The sequence below is a fragment of the Odontomachus brunneus genome, unplaced genomic scaffold, assembly GCF_010583005.1.
Source record: "Odontomachus brunneus isolate Ranch 3 - 2012 unplaced genomic scaffold, Obru_v1 Obru_scaffold_123, whole genome shotgun sequence".
Classification (NCBI taxonomy): domain Eukaryota; kingdom Metazoa; phylum Arthropoda; class Insecta; order Hymenoptera; family Formicidae; genus Odontomachus; species Odontomachus brunneus.
Window position 1 is genome coordinate 67,189 of NW_022639573.1, and position 25,096 is coordinate 92,284.

Consider the following 25,096-nt stretch of genomic DNA (forward strand, 5'->3'; position numbering starts at 1 on the left):
GAATCGTACGGTCGGGTGTCGAGAACGAGGCGTAACGCGCATTACTCGCCCCTGTAAAAGGGAACGAAAACGGAAAAGGATAGATATATACGTTGTTCGTTTTTTGCGCGAGACTTGAGTGAAGATTTTTTCAGAGAGCTAATCCTCCCTGTGGATTTCGTCTTCGCGCGGGGATCTCCTCAGGACCCCCCGGGAGAAACGCGCGAGCTGGTTTAGCGAACGGTGCTCACGTAAAAGGTAAACGTCTTATAAAGGCGAAAATGCAGTTTCATTGGATACATTTCTCTGGTCCCTCGTTGCTTGTCATTTCTTTCAATTACTTTGATTAACCCAATTAAATAATTCTATTTCTTGATTGGAGTCAAAGAAGTATAAGTCAATGGACGATAAGAGGCAATTGCTGATCTGATGGGCACAGATAGGGGAAGCCGAGACTAGTTGATTATCGGTTAGTAAGTTGGTAAAACCGGTTATTTTTAATATTTTCTAACAAGTTATATAAAATTAAACAAGTCAAATTTTTAAACATATTAAAGATAGTTTTGAAATTCCTGTCTGCTGATTCTGAAATCTGTTAAAAAACAATAGAAATAATCGATCTTGCCAACTTATCCCGATGATCAAATAGCTGCGGTCTCCCCTGTATCAGAAAGTTGGCTTTGTAATTTGTGCATGCGTGTACATTTCTTTACTTAATGCATGCATTTCTTTATTTAACTCTTTTTAATATAATTTTAATTTGTATTTTTTAATGTAGCTTATGGTGAGATCTATATTGAATTTAAAAGTGAATTAATATTAATGAGAATTTTTTAGTGTAACTTACTTTTAATAATTCTCTTTTTAATAATATATATATATTTTTTTAAATATAGTTTATTAATATACAAAGTGTTTAAAAAAGTATTAACACTTTTAAAGCAAATTCTCTATACAAATATTTAAATATAATTATTTAATATAAATATTTTTCAAGCAATTTGTATTTCTTTTTAATGAAAATATAGCTTATAAATAAATTTTTGATAAATTATACTTTCTAATATAGTTTTAATAACTTTTAGATTGGCAATTGGCTCTTATTATTTATTGTTTATTGTTTATATATTTTCTTTATTATTAATTTTCTTTCTCCATTAACCAATGTCGATAACGCAATAGAAACGGTTTTCTAAAAGATAAATATCACAAGAATAGCGCAAGTGACTAATTTTTCAACAACTTATACACAAAATAGAGCATATTTCGCAAGATCGAGGATTATTTTAGAATTAAAAGAATTCATTCATTCAGGGCTCATTAATTGCTCTTAAAGATCCGTCGTTTGAATTTCTCGTATCGCTTGATTCCTACAAAGGTGCACGACCTTCCTCATTGTTGCACGTTGCATAACGACGCGGGGCACAGTACTTGTGGCAGAAAATGAGATGTATGCGTACAGGATATCTGACTGACTGTCTGACTGACGGTGAAACATCCAGGAAGCCGGAATCACTTTCACTGAAATCGCGTCGGGCCGCCCGGGATGGTTCGATCGGGATCGAGCTCGACGACGGCAACGGTAATGAAACTCGGAGACAATTAACTGCGTAACGAGCGCATCTCTCCTCTCTCGTGCAACATTACAAAATGGGCCATTCCATTAAGCAAGCACGTGCCATGTACGTTAAGCGTTTAATTAAACGCGGCTCGAGTCGAGTGAAATCTTCTCGTGCTATCTACGAACAAATTAGCCTTCGACTCCTCGCTCTAGTTAATAGTTTCGCCCCGATTTAAGAGTGCATATTTTTTATTTTACTAATTAGACTTTATTGACGGTACGAGATATGTAATCCATTACTGGCAAACATGTACTACGAAAAATTAAAACCTCGAAATTCGCCCAGACAACATAATGTCTAAAATCGGGACATAAGACGTTTTAAAGATCATCTTTAAGATGTCTTTCAGACGATTTATGTATAAATGTCTTAAAGATTATCTTTAAGACGTCTTATATCCCGATTTTAGACATTATGTTGTCTGGGCGGAAACTGCGTTTTTTAATTTTCTAAAAAGTCGTAATATAAAAATCCGAAAACAGAAACAATATCCTGAAATACAATTTTTATAGTAAGTATACAAGCCCTAAAGACTTTAAAAATAATAAAATAATTGTGAATTAACATTTTTATGTATTTACAATTCTTCTAATATTCTAACGTGATATTAGAAGTCGATATTAAATATATATATATATATATATATATAACATATAATAATAAATATTATATATAATATATTATATAGAATATATTATATAGAAATTATTATCTAAGAAAAAATATTAGAAGACGAGAAAATCTGACCGATTGAGTCAATAATCATACTTTTTTTATTATTTATTTTCTTACAGTTACATAGTTAGTTATCTAATTTATCTTTTTTGCACCGACTTCTAATATTCTAATGTTAGAATATTAAACTAGAACGTAAGTACATAGAAATATTGATTCAAAATTATTTCGTACTTTTTAGAACTTTTGATATTTCTGAAGGACATTTTGAGTTTTCTAAAGGCAATTGATTTCTTTTATTTCGCGCACGTGCTTTTTAATTATTGAATAAAAGTTTAAAAATCGGTCAAAAATAAAGGTTTCGTCTTATATCTTTAGATGTTCTCGGATTTTTAAGGAAGTAGTAGAATTATTCAATTTTCACCTAGGTAGATCAGAATAATGACACTAATCTAGGAACCATGCAGATAACATTCTGAATAACTTATAAAAAACTTTCATCTCGGTATAAATGCCTTGCTCGGTATAAATGGCTTTTGCTTTGATCCCCCCGCCTCCCTCCTTCTTCCTGCTGATAATATAATAATCTCGAATGATTCTTCAGTTATGAGGGAACATACAAACAACCAAACATACGGAACAAATTAAAGATTTTTTCTTGAAGTTAGCTAAAAGATGATAACTAAAAGATTTTTTGTACTCTAATATTGTTATGTTACAACACGATTTTTGTGAAAGAATTCTTGTGACCAGTCTCATACTTTAATAAACTAAACACGAGAGAATTTTTCTAATCCGTCCATGATGAGTTAATATCTATCTATTTGGGTATACTGTTGTGCTCAAATGAGTATATACTGATGCACTGTAATTGCACAAAGGGACAATTCCAATGTTTCCCTAAAATTATACTTCAGGAGATTGTCTCGGGGTATGCAGATTTCAGTATTACGACTTTTCAATAAATTGTGTATCCTATATTTTCTAAATTTCGGTACATTTTTTCGAGACAATACAATTCTACCCCTAGAATGATGTAACATACGGAAGCGGAGCCGCCCACGTGGTAGCACATCGCTCGCCAACACACGTGTATCACATTGTGATCTCGCTCGGGCTTTATCGCGAATCGCGGCGGTGTATCGACATTATTCACGTGCGAATGGCTTTTCAGGCCGCCCGATTGTTTACTCCTCCTTGCGACCGTCCTGCGTGTTATGAAATCCGCGTGTTTACGCGTGACAGGATCTCTGAACGGTGAACGGCCTTATCCTTGGAAGTGTTGCTTACACTATACGATTGTCACGCGCGATTATGCAAGCGCGAATGTGACGTTATCGAGTGCTCGCCGAGCAAATAATTAAGAATCCAGTCTTGAAGAGCGGAACTTTTTATTCTGCGAAATGCATATTACGCCGCGAGACCACCACAGCGACGACAAAATCTCTCCTCCGAAGAAGAATGTCCAGTAACCGACATTCGTTCAGCACTTATCAGTTTCCGGCATCCTTGCAATCTCATTCGATATCAGAGTGTATGGGGATCCATTCATTATTTTCTAATTGCTCATCAATTATTATTTATTATTTATTCATTATTATTTATTATTTTTCATTATTCATTTATCATTTCATTTTTCATTTATCATTATTCATTATTATTTATTATTATTTATTATTTATTATTTATTCATTATTATTTATTCATTTTCTTTTAAATCTGACTATATTCTTTAATACTCAACAAGGTCTGCGCAAGAGTGCCGAAAAATAGATAAAATAGCGATTACTGGACGTTCTTCTCTACTTTCTCTGTGGTGACGCGAGTGCAAATTTTCATACTAAGCGGGTGAATCGCGTTCTCTACGTATTCATCGCGCCCGCTGTACACAGAATATACATTACGGAGGCGCGCTCGCGCGACGGCAATTATTGCGGACAACGATTGTCCTAGCGGTCTTTAGCTTTGCTTACGGTACGGGACATCAATTTTGTCGTCTGCGACCGTGACGTGTGTTACACGTACGCACGCACATAAACGGACCCGGCGTTAGGACACGCGTACGCGTATCCTGTCTAGTCCTGTTTAGAAATATAAAATTACCAAATTTAAAGTGACAATTACTTACGGTAAGATAATTTATTGGTAATTTTGCTAAAATTCATTATTTTTGATAGTTGCATGATATATTCATGTTTTCCTACTAATACATAAGATAAAACTACATATTCTTTATTATATTCTCATCAAATATACATCTGATAATCTCTGAAGTGTCTCTCAAATGAAAGAAAGAAACTATTTACAATATTTCGAAAGTAAGTATTAAAGTTTTCGTTTCTTAAAGTACTACTACAAATTTTTAATTATATATCACAGTCTAGTCGCTAAAAAAGTAAGGTAACAAATGAAAATGCTATAATCCTGTATGATAGTATGAAAAATATAGATTGAAATTGTTTTCGAGCTATAAAAAATATAAATAAAAATTTAAAAATTTTTTAAAATTTTTCTAGTTACTATGTGCCTAGTTTTCTAATTATTGTATGCTATATACATAATAATAATATCAAAAATATTTTATGGAAAATATGAATTAAATCAAGTGTCTTACTCATCAAAGGCTAAATGCTCCTCTTGACCTTTATACCAAAATATTTTTATTTCTATAATTTTTTTCTAAATTATCGTTTTACCAGCTTTCCAAAATTACCGAGTAATTTACTGTAATTTACCGAGTAAGTTACTGTCGGACTAGGTTATTTTTATCTCTAATCCTGATCGTACCGTGACCGACTGTTCAAGGGCTCGCGAAATGCTCGCGAGATCCCACTGTCGTCGGCTGCCGTTTCGTCTCGTTTCGTCTCCAGCGAATTTCGCGCTTCCCTTCGCCCACGCGGAAGCGCATGCAATTAACTAAAGCTATTCCCGTGCGCGCGACTCGTATAAGGTAAAAATATCAATTCCCGGACACGTAGGGGAAAGTATGAAACAGATTGATAATATGAAGCAAAGCTGATTTCTTAAACAATTGCTACGATCTGTCTCAGTAACTGAAATAAACATAATTATTAGGGTTGCGAATAATTAATTACTTTTTTAATTAATTTTAATTCGCAATTGATTTTAACAAATTCAATTGAAAACCGTTTTATTGAAAATGGAGTTCAATGAATTTGCGACTTTTCTAAGTCTCTTTTGATAAGTTTAAAAGTTCTACATAATTTGAATTATTAAGTTTAATTTTCATAATTTTTACAAGAAATTTGTTTATTACTGATTACACGAATACATTATAAGACTTATATTTATTAACACAACATACAGATTAAATTATTGCATTTAACATTAGATTTTTCGTCTAAAATAAGAAAATGGTCCCTAAAAGGTTTCCACCTTCTCCCCTGCTTAATTCTAGGCATTCTTATTGTTTTGGTTTTAAATATAAACACTTCAAAATTCTTAACATAGAATATATATATATATTTTTTATATTGAAAGTTAAAATATTTGTATTTAAATATTCATTAAAATATTCGCGTTTTAACAAAACAATAAGAATTCCAGGATTAGATACGTGTTCGGCCTTTGGTATTGTTTACTCGTCTTCGGCGTGACGCACGTCATTCAACGATAAATCACGCGCGGAGCGACGCAATAGCGGCCGCCTGAAGGAAATGAGGAAAGTCCGGATGCTCTTCTATATCGGACTACCTAATCTAGAAAATAATGGTCTAGAAAAGCTTCCAACACTTCCAAAGTCGCTTAATTAGCGACTTTCAGCGCGCGCTCGCGATCAAAGCGGTGTCCAATTAACGGGCGTTTTGGAGAACGTTCGTTTCCCTGGAGCTTCCTCCGAATTCGAGGTCTTGCACGTGCTATCGTGTGCGCAAACGCATGTTCCAGAAGATGCGGAAGTGCTGCTCGTGCTGGTCGTAGACTACGGTCCAAATGCGCGATGGTCAGGCCATCGGAAGGCGGTGGGCTTCTGATAGTCGGCTGGCTTCTGGCGCTGCGCTCCATCGGCGCCGGCGCCCAGCTGGATCCCGATTACGGATGTCCCCCTCAGGAGAGGATACTGCCGTGCAGATGCTCGACGCGCGACATGGAGCTTCAGATATGGCAAGTTCATAAAAATACACACGAGGCGAAGTACCAACTCGTAGGCCATTTTGTTACCAAATTCGCTCGTTACCAAGCGTGAAAAATGCGAAACAATACGAGTGAATTATTCAAGCGGAACAGAAAATCACGACAACGTCAAAATGATGAAAGATAGATCAAATTATGATCGAAAAGTGAGTCTTTTAGTCATTTTTTTGACATTTTGACATCATATCGACGTCAACGAATATTTGCAGCAAGAAAGCTAGCTTATCAAAATGCAAAAGAGATACTTCGCTAAGAAAGATGAATTAAACAAAAGAATGCGCAATTTAGCTAATTATTCCATAAAGTAATATTTGGGACATTTTCTAAGATGTCAGGATTATTGAAAGAAAAATATATAAACCAGTGCCTAAAGATTTCTTGATCTTTTGTGGTTTAGTTTCATTATATCCCCAAGCAACAAAACAGGGGATCTTGACCAAATCAAAGTTAGATTGTCCTAATTAAGTGAAAAATTACTAATTTTTTACATAAAAAATGTCTTAAAAGTCAAATAGCGTTTGATGTCTAGTATATAGGTCGAAAATTACGTAATTTAAATATACAAAATGTCTTCAAAGTTTAGTGATTTTAAAGTTATATGTTAGGTTAGAAATTGCCAAATTTTTTCAACTTTATTCCCCACTTACCTTCTTCCGATCTCAATTCAACGCACATTGGATTTGGTCGAACAAACTTTTGAACCTATCAGAAGATCGAATAGATGTAATTTCGCTCTAATTTGCTGCTTGGGTCTATACATATACAAGAAATCCAATTAATCTATTTCACACTATAAAACAGTAAAATATTTTTTATCAGTTTACATCTTATTGTATTAAGTGTATTTCCTAATTTTAAACTTACTTGTATTTCTCTTCATGTGCAATACATTTAATAATGTTTCAAGCCGCAATATATTTAGTTTTGAAATCACTAACTTTCATCGTGCAATTGCATAAGTAGTTTCTTAGAAGTGAACTTCTGCTCTTTTGTAGAAGTAGTAAAAATATATTCTACAGGATCTCCTCCTGGTAGAAAATAATTCACAATTATCTATTTTAATATTACTATCACTTAAACAGATTATCTAATATATTAAGCTCGGAAAATAAGCATTACGTATAAGGCTGCAAGTTATTTTTTGTCTACTACTTAGTAAGTACATTTGAATATAACTGTAACAGCAGTAGAATTATATTTCTTTGGTAATTTGTTAGCGCAATTACTATTTCGTGTATGATTCACTCATAGGTTTTTAAAGCGGGGAATTTGATTGCATATCTGAGAGTCTTTACTTTCTCATAATCTTCTAATTACGACAGACAAACACTTCGGTCAATTTGTCTTCACACGACCTCATGTGATTTCGCGCAGGTGTAGTCATAGCGAGCTACCGAAGGTATTGGAGGGACTCAAGGCGGTGAGCCACTATGTGGACCGACCGGTGGACGAGCTGATTCTAGAGAACAACAATCTACCGAGTCTACCTGGCAAAGTATTCGCAACCCTGCGTGTCTTGCGCCTGATGCTACGGAATAACCGTCTCGAGAGGGTGTCGTCCGGCTGGCTGGAGGGTCTGCACGACTCGCTGCTCGAGCTCTTCATTGTCGAGCCGGATCTACGGTCCTTACCCGTGGACAGTCTGGAGAATTTGCACGGTCTCGAGGCGGTAACGCTGCAGAGCCGGGTGATGAAGCGACTGCCGAAGTTCTCCAGCCTGCCGAAGCTCAGATACCTGCAGATCAACTCGCCGGCTTTGCTGGAATTAGCGCCAAGGAACTTCCGGGACATTCCCAATCTGGAGCAGTTGCACGTGTTCGGCAGCCCGAGACTGACCAGGCTGGAAGCCGGTCTCCTTCGAAGCCTACCGCGGCTGGAGTTGATCAATGTCACTGACTCCGGCATCCACTGGATCCATCCGCGGGCGGCAATCGATCTACCGGAATTAAAGGAGATCTCGCTAGTGGGAAACGCGATAATCGACGCCGCCATGGTCGGCCGTGCGTGCGTGGACCTGCCCTCGTTGTCGGTGATACGTCTCGATCGTAATCGCATCAATCGCCTCGGCGAAGGTTCGTTCGTCGACCTGCCGGTGTTGTCGCGCCTTTATCTGTCGCGCAATCACATTACGGAGATGTTTGCCGGCGCATTCCAGCGCGTGCCGGTCCTCAAGTCGGTGGACTTGAACCATAACTTGATCCACCGTATACATCCGGAGTTCTTCCCGCGCCGTACGGGAAACGTGCTGGAGGAGATGTGGCTGATCAATAATGATTTGAGCCACATAGCCGAGATACGATCAGTGCTTGAAGCTTTGCCGAGATTGAAGTTCCTAGACGTCAGTCACAATCAGCTGGAAGAGATACCGTTCGGAGCTCTGAGAGGCCACCCCACTTTGGAGAGGCTGCACCTCAATCACAATCGATTGGCGTTTCTGCAAAGGGAAACGTTCACGGCGATGCCGGCGCTCAGAGAGCTCCGGCTAAAGAACAATTCTCTGTCGAATCTGCTGGAGGCTCCCTTCTGGAACTTACCCGCGTTGAAGGTAAAGAGAAAATATTATAGTAAAAATTGTGTTAAAATTATATTTCTTTTTACAATGCTTTTGTAAAGCTAAAATATACTGAAATTATAGTCTAAATTGTTATAGAAATATTAAATTTGACAATCTCTCTCTCTATCTGGGATATATAATATAAAAAATATTCAAGTAATTACAATAATTCTGCAGTAAAAAATCAAACGTGTGTATGAACCGCCATGGTGATTACCAGTATTATAATATTGCCGCGTCTAATTTAGGTAAAAAAAAACATATATATTACTATTTACAACAAATAAAATATATAGTCAATAAAAAACCAATAAAAGAAAAATAAAATATATCTACCGTGAATTATTTACCATATTTATTTACCACTTATTTGATGATCTAAACTTGAGTTAAGCATTAAAATAAATTAGCGTGGGAGTTAATGTGTTAATTTAGCTTAATCGTTAACGCTTTGACGCTCCGTCTCATCAACCACACCGTGATCGTGCGCTGAGGAGAAAGTGTTTGATATTTGTGACTATAATTGCATAATAATTGTAGTTAGTAAAGATAATTAATTAGAAATGATTATCGTCTGGAAAATCATTTCTATGATAAGTGCTGTTATAAAGTTAATGATAATAATATTATATATATCTTGCTATTACTTCCTTGATAGAACAATGTTGCATTTACTTATCATAAAAGTGGACTATACAAATTGCATTTACTTGTACAGCTGTCAGCTTCAAAGCAGGAGGGTTGATGGCGAGAATTCATTGGTTTTTATGGCTAGTGATAAAATAAAAATCTCTACAGTCATAAGAAATAATGTCGCCAATAACATTTGATAGTTTGATGGAGAAAAATGTCGATTAGTTTAACATCTGCATCAACTTGTATTTAATGCTTCTTATTCTCTTTCGCTAGAAACGTCTCTAAAAGTGGTTTATAGTCAGTCAGAAGACTTATAAAGCAAAGTTATAGAGCAGAGAGCGAGAATTCAGTATATAGACACGTTGTCTCAAAGCAACAACGGGTGATAGAGATAGAGGATTAAAGAAATGACTTCACTGAGCATTTTAGTATTAAGCACTCTTTTCTATCAGCGTGATCGCTGCGGTGGTTTCAGGGGCTGGATATCTCGGAGAACTACTTCCGCCACATAGAACCGCATCTGTTCACCAACTTGCCGAATCTCAGGCGGTTGGATCTCAGCGGTAACGCGATCAGTCTCATCGAGCCCGAGTCCTTTCTGAATACCCCAGCACTGGAGCACGTCAACGTGTCGGGTAACGCCTTATCTGTCCTTCATCCTCTCACCTTCCGCCACCTAACGAACCTCTACGAACTGGACGTTGGTTGGAATCGCATGCTAGAGGTGGTACCTGGTTTGCCAAAGGATATCGAGCACCTTTACATGCCGATGAACCGCATCGTCGTTTTGCCGGTGGTGACCTCACAGGATTTAGCCCTGCCAGCCCTTCGATCGCTGGACTTTAGCGCGAACGGCATCGAGAGAATTACGCCCGGCACTTTCGCCGATTTGCCGAGCCTGAGGAGACTGAATCTGGGCTACAACGCGCTGCGGCTTCTCGACGACGGTGCCTTCGACGGGCTCAATCGATTGGAACAGTTGGACCTGAGATACAATCGGCTGGTCACGTTGCACGGACGTAGCTTCCGGCCGCTCAAGTCGTTGATGGACGTGAACCTGCGGGGCAATCGAGTGGAGGTCCTCCGGCCGGATATCTTTCAGGAGAACATACGGCTGCAGAGGATCGATTTCAGCAGGAATAATCTCGCCCAAATTCCCCACGCCACTTTCACCAATACAAGGTAAGACATATGTTGAAAGATTTCATAAAATTTGTCTTGCATAATGGAACACATTTATAGTTGTGATAAAGTTATAAAATAAAGGTTGTGCAGTAAGCAATTCCAGGATAAAAATTTTTAAGTGAGAAATATAATTTTATGTCGTTATATAATTTTATGAGAAACATAACTGAGAGAAATCATCCGATAAAAAATTAACAAATGGATATTTCCGTTTAAAATATCGATGAATTTTTGTATCCGATCAGGAAACATCAGATGAGAAATATCAGTTTATAATTTTTTGATCTGATAAAATGTCATATGATCGAAAGTAAATTCTTCTAATTAAATTTAATTGGATATTCTGACCGGAATTTGATCGGAAATATCCGTTTATTAATTTTTTATCGGATAATTTCTCTCAGCGAATGTATTATTTTGATCTTCTACTATCCTTCGTATATATTATTTTGTAAAATTATGACAATGTAAAAATATAATCGTTACTTAAAGTATCTAAAATTGCTTATTATACGATCCAGTAATATTATAAAAGATATTTTTAAAATGCATCGTGAGTATCTATCACAGAAATTTATTGCTACATAAATTTTATTTATCTTTTGCTACATATATCAAAAGCATTATCATATAATGTAACTATACATAGAAAAATAAGTTTAGTTGGATTAAACAAATGTCTAGTAAAATGTGAACAAACCAAAAATTCCAGTTTTGAAGTCACCAGAATTTTGTTCAAATTAGTAAAACGTCTAGTTAACTAGAACTTGTAACTGTTCAAGTTAGTTAGAAATCTTGTTGTATGTACACAGAAAAAAAGAATTTCTTGTTTGTAGTTAAATTAACACAATCATTTTCTCATATATAAACAAAAATATCAATATTGTTATTTATATGATTGTGTTAGTTATATGGTTATATTTGTTAAATGATTATGTTAATTTGACTATATTCGTTTTGAATAAAGACTAATAATATATAACTAAAAATATTAATATTGTAATATTCTATAAGAAAATGATTGTACGTTAATGTTATTATATTCGTCTTAGTTGAAGACTAATTTACTTTCACCCAGCATCATATAATCTTATTTTAACATTAATATTATTTTTAAAATTTCAACAATAAAGATATTCTCCAAACAAGAATATTCTTTTTTTTGTATAGAAGTTATATTACTTGAGGATATATTCTATTTTTGGTTATCGTAATGAATTTCATAACTCGTCCTCTTCTAGATTCTTATTCGATTTTAGACAATGCTTATTTTTGTTCACGTGTGCTGTCGTGCGGGAAGAACAGAAAATATCAATTTACCGCGGTGTAAGTTTGTTGAAAAAATGGTTTTGAATCTAATATTGAGCGCGCAGTTTTCCCCGTTACCTCGCTCTCGTCTTGTGCTCTAGTGGAAAAGCAGTTTCACTCGTGGTTACTTGATTGCATCACTCGCAAATTGGTACCTAGAAAGTTCTTCGTGCACACGCTAATATCTCTTTCACGTTGTTGTATAGCATCGGCCTGGCGTGTCGCCTAATTCATGATGGCTCTGCTCGTTTTCATACGCGATTTTATTTCACCTCTTCCCTGCCAAAGTCAACTTTGAATTTATCGTATATTCTCTCTTTATTCTTCTTTAAACAGAGAAGATCTTTAAATTTTTATGAATAGAAAAATTTATCTTTCAGACTTAGTTCGAATAAAATGCGAATATGAGGCGTCAAAATAACATGGCGAAAACGAATTGAGATCACATCTGAATCTCTCACGCGTCTCCTCAAATTCTTTCTCGCGCCAACGCGTCTAAGAAAGGCGAAACACAGATTTCTAGCCAATATTATAGTCAAAACAGCGACACACAATGTCAAAACGTTACAGAGACCTTCGTGAACTGTACGCATCGCACAATACTTTGACCGAGTTACCCGGATCGCTGCACGGCTTAACAGCTCTTCGGGTCCTCGACTTGAGCTTCAACAAGCTGAACATCCTATCGCCGGAAACTCTGAGCAGCTTGTCGTCCTTGCTGGAGTTGAAGCTGGTCAGAAACCGTATTCGAGAGCTACGGGAAGGCGCGTTCGACGGTCTACCGCAGCTGTCCCTGATCGATCTGGAAAATAATGATCTCCGAGTTATCGAAAGAAATGCGATCAGGGCGTTACCGGAGCTGCAAGCCGTCAGACTCGGCAAGAATAGATTGCAGGTCACAAATTATTCTAGACTGTTCAACCATTTCGTAATAATTTAAATCGAATAAAAATATTCTGGGTTTCTGACAATCCGCATTCCGACGAATAACAACGAATTCTTTACTATACTGTTGTGTATATCAAAAAGATACTTAAAATTACAAAATAATATTGCAAAAAGTATTTTCAAGAAACGTTGAAACTATCATTTTATAAATTTTTTTATATAAATATCTCGAAAACTTTATTACAAAGTTTGCTAATAATTAATTACATTTTTTAATTCATTATCGTGTGTAATGGATGATTGATATAAGTCAATTCAATTGGAAACCGTTTAATTTCCAATTGATTTCAACAAATTCAATTGAAGACCGATTGATTGATGACTGATCTTAGCGAATTCAATTTCACTGTAATTTAAGATTGTTCAATTAATGAGTGATATAAGCGAGGAGAATTGAAGATCATTCAGTTAATAATTGAACGTAATTAAAGATCGGTTTGAATTTATTCATATCAATCGTCAATTAAACGGCCTTCAATTAAACTCGCTAAATTCAATTGTTAATTGGATGATCATTGATTTCCTTTGCTCATATCAATCGTCAATTAAATGGCCTTCAATTGTATTCGTTGAGATAAATCGTCAATTAAACATTCTTCGACCGAATCGGTCGCTATTTAGCTGAATTAAAACATATTTGTTCACAAATAAATTAAGGAGGATTTTTAATTGATATTTTTTACAACTCTGGCTATTACGTAATATGTAAAAATCATATGGCGTGAAAATATATTCCATTTTGTTATCGTTCAATCTCAATCATCGTTATCGTTCAATATCATGCGAACATCGCAAACGTTAAATCGGAGTAATAAATGACGTTCCAACGCATGATTTTACAGTCCATCCCCAGCGGCGCTTTCACCGAACTGCCGTTGCTTCAGAGCGCTGAACTCCAGGAAAATCGCATCCAGGAAATCGCTAGTAATGCCTTCATTAACGTGCCACACTTGCTTTTCCTTAATCTAAGTCACAATCATCTGCCGGGGCTGGAGTACGTCGGTCTGGAGAGTCTACGCTCGTTGGAGGTCCTTGATCTCAGCCACAATCGACTGTCCAGGGTTTCCAGCGACAGTCTGGCGGCTATGGAATGGCTGGTCGAGCTGAAGGTATTCTCCGTGTATTCTCTCAATTAATTAATTTACAACCAATTAGCACCCATCGTCATTAGTAATGTTAATTAACAGTGCTTCGATATTTCCAGAATAAAATATAACGTTGTACTTTCTACCTCTTATTTTGCGGGCACACCTCGTGTCCTTGAAATACATATTCGAGTTGTACGAGTAAGGCGCGTAGACGCGCGAAATAACGCGTAGAAGAAAGACGAGAAACAACAATACAGCGAGATCGCGAGAGTCCGTCTTTTTTTTCGCTATGATAGAGCTAAATACTTTCTCGTCGAGAGTGAAACTCGACGCTTGAACCGCGGTGCGAAACGGACCGTTCTCTGTCGGCACAGTAATTATTCGTATACCCGCATCGTTAATTAAGGAGATAGCCGAGCCGCTTTACATACGCTTCCCTCTCTATGTGAGTGTAGATGGACAACAATCGCATCTGCGCGGTGCACGGCTCGCCTTTCGACGACATGCCAAGGCTGCGGGTGCTGAGTCTGCGGAGCAATCGCATGACCGCGGTCTCTGAGAGCGCCTTCAAGAGGTTGCGATCGAACATCGCTATCTTGGACATCGACGGTAAGAACCGATTTAAATCGATTAGCACAAGTAAACAGAAAGATAAATTTGAAGAAAGAAGATAAATTAGAAAGATCGGTAAAATTAAAGAGATTGATAAATTAAAATAAACCGAATCTCACCATCTTGGACGTCGACAGTAAGAACTACACTGAGAAAAATAATACTTGAAAATATATTTGTGGAGTATAAAGTTTATTTTATAGAAATAAACTTTATATTTTACAGAAATAAATTTATATCGTACAAGTAAATTTTCAAGTATTTTTTTCAGTACTATGTCGATTTAAATCGGTTAACATTATTAAGTAAAAAATGAATTAAAAAGATTGATAAATTAAAAAAACTGGTAGATTAAAGTAAATTGAACACCGTCTTTTTAGATGCAATCTTATAACTTTTGTCGATTTAAGTCAATTAACATACGGAGAAAGAAATTTGATTAATTGTATTAATATGAAGTTTGGTTATAATGAATAAATCAGCGCGTTCCGATTGAAACAAACGGAATTTCTAGTTTTTAGAACCAAATCTGAATTGTAAAAACCAGAAATTCTTTAACCAGAACGTATTGATTCGTTAATTAAAATCAAGTTTCACGTTAACACGTTAAACGCCAAGCCTATTTTGCTTGATGTTCCGTACGGCTTGACGCCGTATTCTATCGTTAAGTAAACAGAACCGCGCGTAATGCGCGAGCTATAGGACCATAGGACCGGCGTGACGTTTAACGTGTTAATTTAATCAAAATTTTTCTTCGTACTAAAACAGAAAGATAAATTAAAGAGAAAAGTGAATTAGAAAGATTGCATAGTAAAAGAAATACTTGAAAATTTATTTGTGTGGGATATAAACTTTATTCATAGAAACAAATTCTATTTCACAGAAATAAACTTTATATCCTATATAAATAAATTTTCAAGTATTTTTTTCCTTGGTGCAATAAATTAAAATAAATTATAACTTGATATTTCTTTCTCACCTTCTTTTGGGAAAGGAAACCCGTTATCCTGCTCTTGTGGTATGCTTTGGCTGCGAGGATGGCTACAACAGGCTTCCGCGGAGGGTCCTAGATGCGCCGACGGTTCTCTCTTCAAGGAACTCCGACTGTCGCGTCAAGATTGTCAGCGTGAGAGATATGTGGAACCGGTTCATCCAGGATGCGAAACCGAAATGATTAACGTTGCCACACCGTCGGTTTCCTCATCCGGTAAATAAATATTAAGAAAGAAGATTCACAGAAAAAAACAAAATTAATATCTACTTAAAATATATTCAAATTAATTATATTATTTCATATATAAGTAACAATATATAATTTTCTCAAACGAAATTTTGAAATCTTGAATTTTAGCACAATATTATAACTTTGTTTGAATATTATAATAGCCTCTAATAATAAAAATATATATTTTTTTTGTTAAATCATATAAAATGTATTGATGCAAATAAATTATTTCCACTTAACACTATACAATTTCATTTTAAGATTTGCATATCAAAAATAAAGATATTTTTACAACAAGAATATTCTTCTTTCTGTGTAGAGAGAAAGAGAGGAGCAGAGACAGTTTTATCTCTTCATTATTTTGAAATTTCATTATTGGAAAATTGTGTTTTTTCTTATTTGATTTCTTCGATTAATTCACTTTACAACTAGTTAATAACATATCGAGATTTTGCAGCGTTCGGAATCACGGAGACGGTGCCGCTCTGGATGAACCTGAAGGACTCCTCGACGCAAAAGCCGTCCGTTTCCCAGGACTCCGACTATTTCTACGAGTACTTGGATTACCAGCAGGACAACACGAGCGCGTCCCCGTCGTCCGGCGTGTCCACCGTCAGCGTGCCTACGCAGACCGTGAAGATCATTCAGCCACCGCAGACGCAGAAGCCGCAGACGCAGAACCAACAGAAGAACACGACGTTGCCGGTGAAGAAGCACCCCGCGATACCACCGTCGCCCAGCAGCTCCGGTTTCACTTTCTTTGGCGTGCCGTTACCGAGCCTGAACTTCAACCTGTGGGGTCACTCGGGCAGGAAAGCCGACAGGAAGGAGTTCTCGTCGTCTGGCAGACCGGGGCGCGGACGTTACCGATTCTTCCCGCCCACGGAGCCCGAGATTCACCGGGGTGGCTTCGTGCCCCTGCCGCGCGCTCAGAGCGGATTCGTGCCGATCGCCGATCCCAGGTTGACGTATAAAAAGCACGCGAAACACGAAAACACCACGCGGTCGTTAAACGCGAGCGGCACCGTTGTGCAGGAGGAACGCGCTAAAAAAAGCGGGAACAGCACCATGACCAAGGTGGAAAAAGTCACCGTTCTCAGAGCCACCAATAAAACACGAACGGAGTTTCGAGACAGGGAGGAATTGTCGACCGCGTCGACATTGGACCGATCGGCCATGCTGATGAGCTCCTTCGAGTCTCACAAAATCTCAACCGACGCTGGAAAAATTAGGTAAACCAGTCGAATTGTATTAATGATCTTCTTTATTAATCCCTTGCGTTGCAATATTTTCTCCTAGCAGTTATGCTTTCGCTATTCAAATGTGCACACTGAAACAAATTATTCGATAAGAAATTAACAAATGGATATTTCCGATCAATTTTTGTATTTAATCAGGAAACATCCTCATAATTTTTTCATAATTTCTTTGATATATATAAATAATTAATCAAAAAATAGGAAAAAGGGCAATTTGAGTTCAAGCACAGGACTAATAGTGCTATATACCATATGGGTAAAAAACCTTCCTTGTGTTAGGAAATCGTGTAATATTTATTGAACATGAATAATCAATATAAAACAATCATATGTTTCGGCTCAACCATAAACCTTCTTCAGTGATAATAAAAACTCAAAGTTTACGACACGAACGCATTACAATTAGTTAAAGACCTGCGTAAATTGACATGAATGTTAATCGCAATATTAAAGCTGACAAGACTGTTACCAAAATAATATTAAGTAGTTAATTAATATTGAGAAGTAGCCGTCATAACTACAGATTTATATACCTAGCATTAACATTGCGAAAACGACTTGTGGAAGAGAAGGAAACCAAAACAAAGTTTCATAACAAGCCGCAGTAGCTGTTGCCCAAATATTCAGTATCTTTTTGCGAATTAAAACCATGCTTCTGAAATTCAATAAATATTATACGATTTCCTAACACAAGGAAGATTTTTTATCCATATGGTATATAGCACTATTAGTCCTGTGCTTGAACTCGAATTGCCCTTTTTTCTATTTTTTGATTGATATCTTCGTTTGCGAGTTCTTATTTCTTTCTCTAAATAAATAATTAATTTTATATATATAAATAATTTTTTCAGAATTGCTTTGTTTTAAATTCGCAGTTCTTAACCGTTCTTTTAGTTAATGTTTTTTGTTTGTTTTCTTTTTTTTGGTTTATCTAGCTCTAGTACTCCGGCTACAACAATCGGCTATAAAAGTATGGAACCGATAATCGTGCAGGAGACGTCGCAAGAGGCTCACGAGACGTCGGTGTCCACTGAAATTTATGACGGCGAAAGTTTGGAGGTGAGTACAGAAGATGTTAAATTCATCGAGAAACCACAGGTGGAAGTTGTCAGCAAGGTAATCTGGACCACACCGAAAACTACGATAACACAATCGAGGAAGTCAACAATCATCAAGGACACCGTAACGGCGACAATGGAAGTAACACCATCGAAAGCAAGCAGTACCACACAGTGGGACCTTGAAGTTTCCGAACACGGGAGAGATTCGAGCCACTTGAGCAGTACAACCAATTTCTACGTCGACGGTGAGTTAATCTATTCCGTTCAAAAACTTTTCAAAATTCATTCACCAATAAATCTTAAATTTCTTAAATCGAATAAATGGTGAACGGCACGATATTTTTCCGAAAAATTAATATCTAGAGAAATTTAAGAGAAAAATAAAATAATTTCCCAAAAAGTCATAATCCCAAAATTCAGATATCGCAACAATTTTCAGAAATACAACTTTCTTAAAATATTAGAAGCGTGCACGAAGAAAATATTGTAATGAAAATTACAACAAATTTTTTTAATCTTACAAAGGACCTAACAGAACTGTCTCTCATCGATTTTGATGCGCTTTGGATATGTAGAACATCAAAAAATAAGAGACCCATATTCTTTTATATCGGCTTATCTCGAGGTTTAGGGGTTGAAACAACTCCTTGAAAAAAATGAATTTGTTCATAAAATAAAGATAAAAAATTTGACATTTCAAATAAATGAAATACGCCGTTACAAAGAATATTGAATATTGTAAAACTTTTGTAGGAAACATTTTTTTATACACCTCATATCTTAGGAATTATTTCATAAAAATGAAAAAGTTCTTTTTTTTCAAAAAGTTATTTCAACCCTTAAATCTCGAGATAAACCGATATAAAAAAATATAGGTCTCTTATTTTTTGATGTTCTACAACATATCCAAAGCACATCAAAATCGGTGAGGGACATAGATCATATAGAAATATAGACTAGATCATATAGAAATTATGATCAAGATTACTACACAGAGAGAAACGATTTGTTGAATCAAATAAACGCTTCTTTAGAATGGTCCAAACAAATTTTTTGGTTAATATATTGGGAGTACAAATTAGTTCGGTCCGTTTTTTTGTGATCAAAAATGCATTTATTTCAGAACAAAATGAATAAACAGATTAATCAAAGTATTGTCCATCGCTGGCTACTACTTTTTCCCATCTCTCAGTCAATTTTCGAATTCCATCTCGAAAAAATGTTTCGTCTTTTGAGGCGATCCAAGTTAGGAGCCAATTTTCAATTTCTGCGAAAGAAGTGAACCGGTGACCTGACAAATCGTGCTGCATCCGTCGAAACAACCAGTAATCAGAAGGAGCAATGTCCGGCGAATACGGCGGATGCGATAAAATATCCCACTTGAGCGTTTCCAAATAATTTTTTACGACTTTTGCGACATGAGGCCGAGCGTTATCATGCAGAAGAATAACTTTGTCATGTCTTTGCTCGTATTCCGACCGTTTTTCTCGTAATACACGGCTCAAACGAATCAATTGTAGCCTATACCGATGGCCCGTAATGGAATCGCCAGGTTGTAGCAGCTCATAGTATACAACACCCTTTTGGTCCTACCAGATACACAGCATGATCTTCGAACCATGAATATTCGGCTTTGATGTTGATGTTGAGGTCGATGGCAACGATTGACCGGGCATAGCGTAGTATTTTTTCTTCTTGGGGTTACCGTAGAATATCCATTTCTCATTCCCAGTCACAATCCGATGTAAAAAAACCCTTTCTTTGTTGCCTTTGAATCAGCTGCTCGCAAGTGAAAAATCGCCTTTCAACGTCTCTCAGTTTCAGTTCATAAGGCACCCAATTGCCTTACTTGTGAATCATTTCCATGGATTTCAATCGTACGGAAACTGCTTGTTGCGTAACTCCCAATGATTCTGCAAGCTCCTCTTGCGTTTGACTCGGATCTTCATCGAGTAATGCCTCCAATTCTTTGTCTTCGAATTTTTTTGGCTGTCCAGAGCGAGGCTTGTCTTCAACGCTGAAATCACCATTCTTGAAACGTCGAAACCATTTCCTACATGATTTATCAGTTGGAGCATTGTCACCATAAACTTCTACAAGCATTCGATGCGCTTCAGCTGCACTTTTCTTCCAATTAAAGCAGAAAACTAAAACCTCCCGCAAATGCTGCTTAGTTAACACAAAATTTGACATATTCAATACAGTAAAAAACAGGGGTTTTGTATGAAACTCAAAGCGATATAAACTGAATATTATTGACAGATGTCTAACCTCTCTGAAACCACCGAAATCAGCTGTCACTATGAAACATTCATAACAACCAGAGCTATCTTTTGAAAACGGACCGAACTAATTTGTACTCCCTATATTTCATAAAAATATTTCGTTGAAACTAAGTCGTAACTAAATATTTTTGTTGCGTCAAACAAAACTGTTCGATCAATCAAAAAATTTGTTTGGACCATTCCAAAGAAGTGTTTGATTCACCGAAATCGTTCTCTCTCTGTATATATTTATTTTTTTAAATGTTTTGCACATTTGACTTTTTACTATAAAACTATTGTAATTACTTGAATGTTTTTTTATATTGTATATCAGGTAAAGATTGTCAAATATATTTTTCACAATGAATAAAAAAATATTTAAAAAGTAAAAAAATTTATTTGATAGCTACTAAGAACATATTTACTTGTATTAATATACATACTTCTATTTGATATTTGAGACTCTTTCGCGGTGTCTATGAATATTATATTTGGTTTCTGGGTTTGTCGACCCAATGCCTCGGGTCGTTCCTCTGATGAAGCGAACTGAAATGTTCGCGAAACGTCGGAATCAAAGAATTCGCGCGGCTCAAACCCGAAAACCAAGTCTAATATACATACTTTTACATTAAGAAAAAATTCCTCTTAAATGAGAGGACATACATTTTCCTAAAACCGTTATGTTTCATGAAAGCAATTATTCATTCTGTTTAAACAAAATAACTTAGATTTAAGTAAATATGTTATTAGCATCCATCAAATAAATATTTTTAATTTTTCAGATATTTTTTCTCTCAATGTAAAGTAATTTATATTGCAATCTCAATATAGTTTAGCTTTACCAAAAACTTATGTAAAATGAAATATAATTTTGATTTAATCTTTATTATAATATTTTTTCCGTGCGCGCGTATACAATTGTTCCATACAAAATTACACCTAAATCAGTCTAACGAGAATATACAGAAAATTTAGCTTTTCCAAAACAACAATAACAACAATAAAAGTCTTCCACAAGAAGGTCACTTCAAATTCATTCAAGACTTCCCGACATCCAAGACTGATTCCACATATTTTTTTTTCTCATATGTTGCTCTTTATCATCCATGATTCTTGAAAAAAGCTTGCGTTCGTAAGTTACATCGCAACAAAGTTTTGTTTATTACAGACGATCCGTATAGAACGAAGACAAGCGCGCCGATTCCGCGCTTCTCGACATCGGCGACGACCTCCACGTTTAATCGTCCCAAGGAGACCACGACTGCGACTATCCCACACACCTCTCGAAGCACAGAAGCATCTGCCCTGTCTGCGTTTCTGATTCCGGGTGGGCAAGTGCCGTCCTCAGGATCGGCGGTGAATATTCGTCCGCTCGGCAGATCCACAATTACCAAAGTCGCCTCGCCACACCTCGACCGCAATCTAGGCGAGCAATCGAGAGAAAGACAAAAGTTCGTCGCGGACGCTACTCTGAGGAACACCGAAGTCGCCGACGACACGACATTAGGTCAGAACCAGGCGTTCGTCGTCGACGAGGAGGCCAGAGTGACGGACGATGGTCCTTTCAACTGGTATTTCCAGCATTACAACGACACGAACCTGGAACCTTACGTGGGCGTAGTTTACAACGGAGTCACGAAGATCAACGCGTGTCGATGGTTATTCCTGCTCGTTTTGAGCGTCCTGATATAAGGATACCCGGAACTCACGGAATTGTCTTCTTCTCGTTTCTTATCTGCTTGGAGACAACAGTAACGAAACGCAGAGATGATTCGTGTCGATCGGATTTGTCGCCTCGAGACTACAAATCAATAAAGGATATCTTAAGGGCGTTAAGTACACGGAAGAAAGTTTTGTTGAATTAACCAAATATCTGGTCGAATATGAACAATCCAGAAATTCCGATTGAAGTAACCCGAATTCTGTTTAAGACAACAAAAAATCTTGTTAACTTAAAGAATTCAGGTTACTTCAATCGGAATTTCTGGATCGTTCATACTCGACCAGACATTTGGTTAATTCAACCAATCCTTTTTTTCCGTGTAGTTTGTAGGCATAAATTAAAGGAGTTTCTTTGGAATTATTTTACAAACAAATTAGAACACTTTTTTTTACTTTTTAACTTATCATATTTTGAGGAAGTTACATGATTTTTTCATAAGTAAAACTCGCATATTAATTGAATTATAAGACACGGCGCAATACGCTCGTGTCCTGCACGATACAATCGCTTGCAGTGATCTAAAACAAAAACAATAAAAAAAATAAAAAGATATATTTATATGAATGTGGCTATTATTTGAACTATGACTAATTGAACATTGGACTAATTGCAATATTACAATTTATTTTTTGACCCCATCATTTTGTTAAATCTTGTTATTAATCCAATGAGTTTAGATAATAGTCACACTTATATAAAATAAAAATTTTATTTTTTAGTTTTAAATGATCACAAGCGGCTATATGCACGCCAACAGGATACGTGTTACGCCACACCCTATAACTTCATGTAACTTTTTCCAAATATAATAAAAACATACTTGAAAGTTAAAAAATATATGTTTTATAAATGTATATTTACAATTTCTTTGTAAAAAAAAATGCTAAAAAAACTTTTTTAAACTCTTTTTAACTCATACTTAGAAACTGTCCACAAAATCCTTAAAGACATCAAAAATATTCAAAAGAAATAAGACGCCTTTTGGAGATGTCTTTAAGACATCTTTTAGCAGATTGTACTGTCTGGATTGTGAGAGATGATTAAGTACACCGCAATGAAGTCTGTTAATGGATACTCCTGTATGTAAACGTTTCAAGTCGCAAATTACACGTGTACGAGCATGCTATAACAACGAACGATGTATACATTTGCACGACACGTTACACATATTCTGTTTGTGAATCAGGAATTAATGATGCAGGTATGTACAAAGACCGCGCGCACGTGTACTCGCGTTTTTATATTTCCCTCTTTTTTTTTGGCTAAAGCATATATAAAATACATATATAAATAGAGAAGCATTTGTATATTAATGATAGATAAATAAAGCGATATAAGCAAACATTTTATTAGCAGCGTGATGCGTTCTTCTCCAGATTCGAGTTTCCGAAAAAAAAATACACTCTTCACGATGCTCGTCGCATCGTGCGCGCTGTTACGTGAGAATCTCAAGTAAAATTTTCGAATTGAGGAAAGCGCGTCGTACTGACGACCGCGACAACATACTAAGCAATTAGTCGGTCTATGGAGAGCCGTGAAGACAAATATCCAAAATCATATGTCACATTTTCTTATACAGATTACTATTGTTTATATATATTAACGGATTGTTACAATTAAAATGCCGAAAATATTGTAATAATTACAATGATGGTCTGTAAAAATGTCTTAATCCTAAGTTTCTCACGATACATGTATTACCGTTTATCACACTCAAAGGACTAAAGTGCCGAAGTCATCGTTTTCGATTTTCTAATCGAGAGTACTCTCGCGGATTCTCAGAATCAGTTCGGAAACCAGTTTGCAGTGTTCATGGTACGTATTTCAATCGTATCGTTGTTTGTAAATGAAGTGCGATTTTCTGTACAGATCGTGAACATGCTCGGTTACTACACGATTCAATAATATGTCCTCAAATTTAACAGTCTCGATCGGGCAATTGGGCGGGCTCAGAGGTACTCCAGTCACTGGCTCTTAGTTTTCGCCTTCTCCTCTTTCTTCTCCTCTTCCTTCTTCTCTTCCTTCTTCGTTTCCTTCTTGTCTGTTTCCTTTTTCTCAGCATCGCGATTAGTCAGCTTATTGTTAATTAAATTGTGTAACGCCACTATGGACCTAACAAGGGCTGCTAAATATACAACTAACATTTGATCGTTTGTTTTTACATATAACGAATCAACGAAGCTACTTTGGGTCATATCAGGTAACAAATTGAATATATCCTGAAGCTGATAAACGATTTGATGATTTATCGGCAATTTCCCACTGCCAACCTGTCAGAAAAAAGTTTATCTAAATAATTAGCAATTAATTAAGAACTGAAACAGTTATAGTGCAAACTAGTGATAAATGTGTACCTGAAGCAGGTAATCTCTAATTTCTCGGATCTGCTCGTGAAGACCTTTTAAGCCAAGTAATTGGTTCGTAATTCTTTGACTTAGTGTACCGACTGTAGTATCTTTAATATCTCTTAGTAAATGCTCTACTCCAACTTCTTCAGCTTCCTCTGCTCCAATTTCACTAGGAATATGCTCAAAGGTTTTGGAGGTTGGAGAACCATCCTGTATAGATAACATTTTTATTATATGTATACACACACACACATATAGGCTGTTTAAAAAATGGGTTCAAAATTTGTAACTCTAAAAAGGTGAATTTCTCAACCTGTGTTTATTAAACATTTTCTACTGAATATAATGAATATCATTTATCCTCTAAGTCTTGAATCCTTTTTTTAACATTCTGTATATATGTATATATATATATATATATATATATATATATATATATATATATATATATATATAT

At 36.1% G+C, this 25,096-nt stretch overlaps 2 protein-coding genes across 2 annotated transcripts in view; one reads left to right on the top strand and one right to left on the bottom strand.

The window, feature by feature from the left end:
* LOC116849664 (protein artichoke) lies at positions 1–23,351 on the top strand. The gene is made up of 11 exons (XM_032827033.1): positions 1–237; positions 6,183–6,398; positions 7,803–8,973; positions 10,094–10,800; positions 12,682–13,006; positions 13,902–14,168; positions 14,603–14,756; positions 15,754–15,966; positions 16,442–17,216; positions 18,179–18,549; positions 21,737–23,351. Exons 2-11 carry the CDS (start codon positions 6,235–6,237, stop codon positions 22,258–22,260), a joined length of 4,671 nt encoding a protein of 1,556 aa, XP_032682924.1. The 5' UTR covers positions 1–237; positions 6,183–6,234; the 3' UTR covers positions 22,261–23,351.
* Positions 23,352–23,615: 264 nt separating this feature from the next.
* The window catches only part of LOC116849662 (26S proteasome non-ATPase regulatory subunit 7), a 2,614-nt gene continuing 1,133 nt past the window's right edge, over positions 23,616–25,096 (bottom strand). Inside the window, exons 4-5 of the mRNA XM_032827030.1 lie at positions 24,646–24,849; positions 23,616–24,561 (exon numbers count right to left, since the gene is read on the bottom strand). Coding sequence (XP_032682921.1) covers positions 24,256–24,561; positions 24,646–24,849 — 510 coding nt within the window. The 3' untranslated portion in view covers positions 23,616–24,255. The remainder of the gene's footprint in view (positions 24,562–24,645; positions 24,850–25,096) is intronic.

Bases quoted from the DNA above. Each gene is read 5' to 3' on its own strand.
- LOC116849664 (XM_032827033.1), top strand. From the start codon at position 6,235: ATGGTCAGGCCATCGGAAGGCGGTGGGCTTCTGATAGTCGGCTGGCTT. The intron at 8,974-10,093 runs GTAAAGAGAAAA...CGGTGGTTTCAG, and splicing joins GGAACTTACCCGCGTTGAAG to GGGCTGGATATCTCGGAGAA. The intron at 14,757-15,753 runs GTAAGAACCGAT...CTTTTGGGAAAG, and splicing joins CGCTATCTTGGACATCGACG to GAAACCCGTTATCCTGCTCT.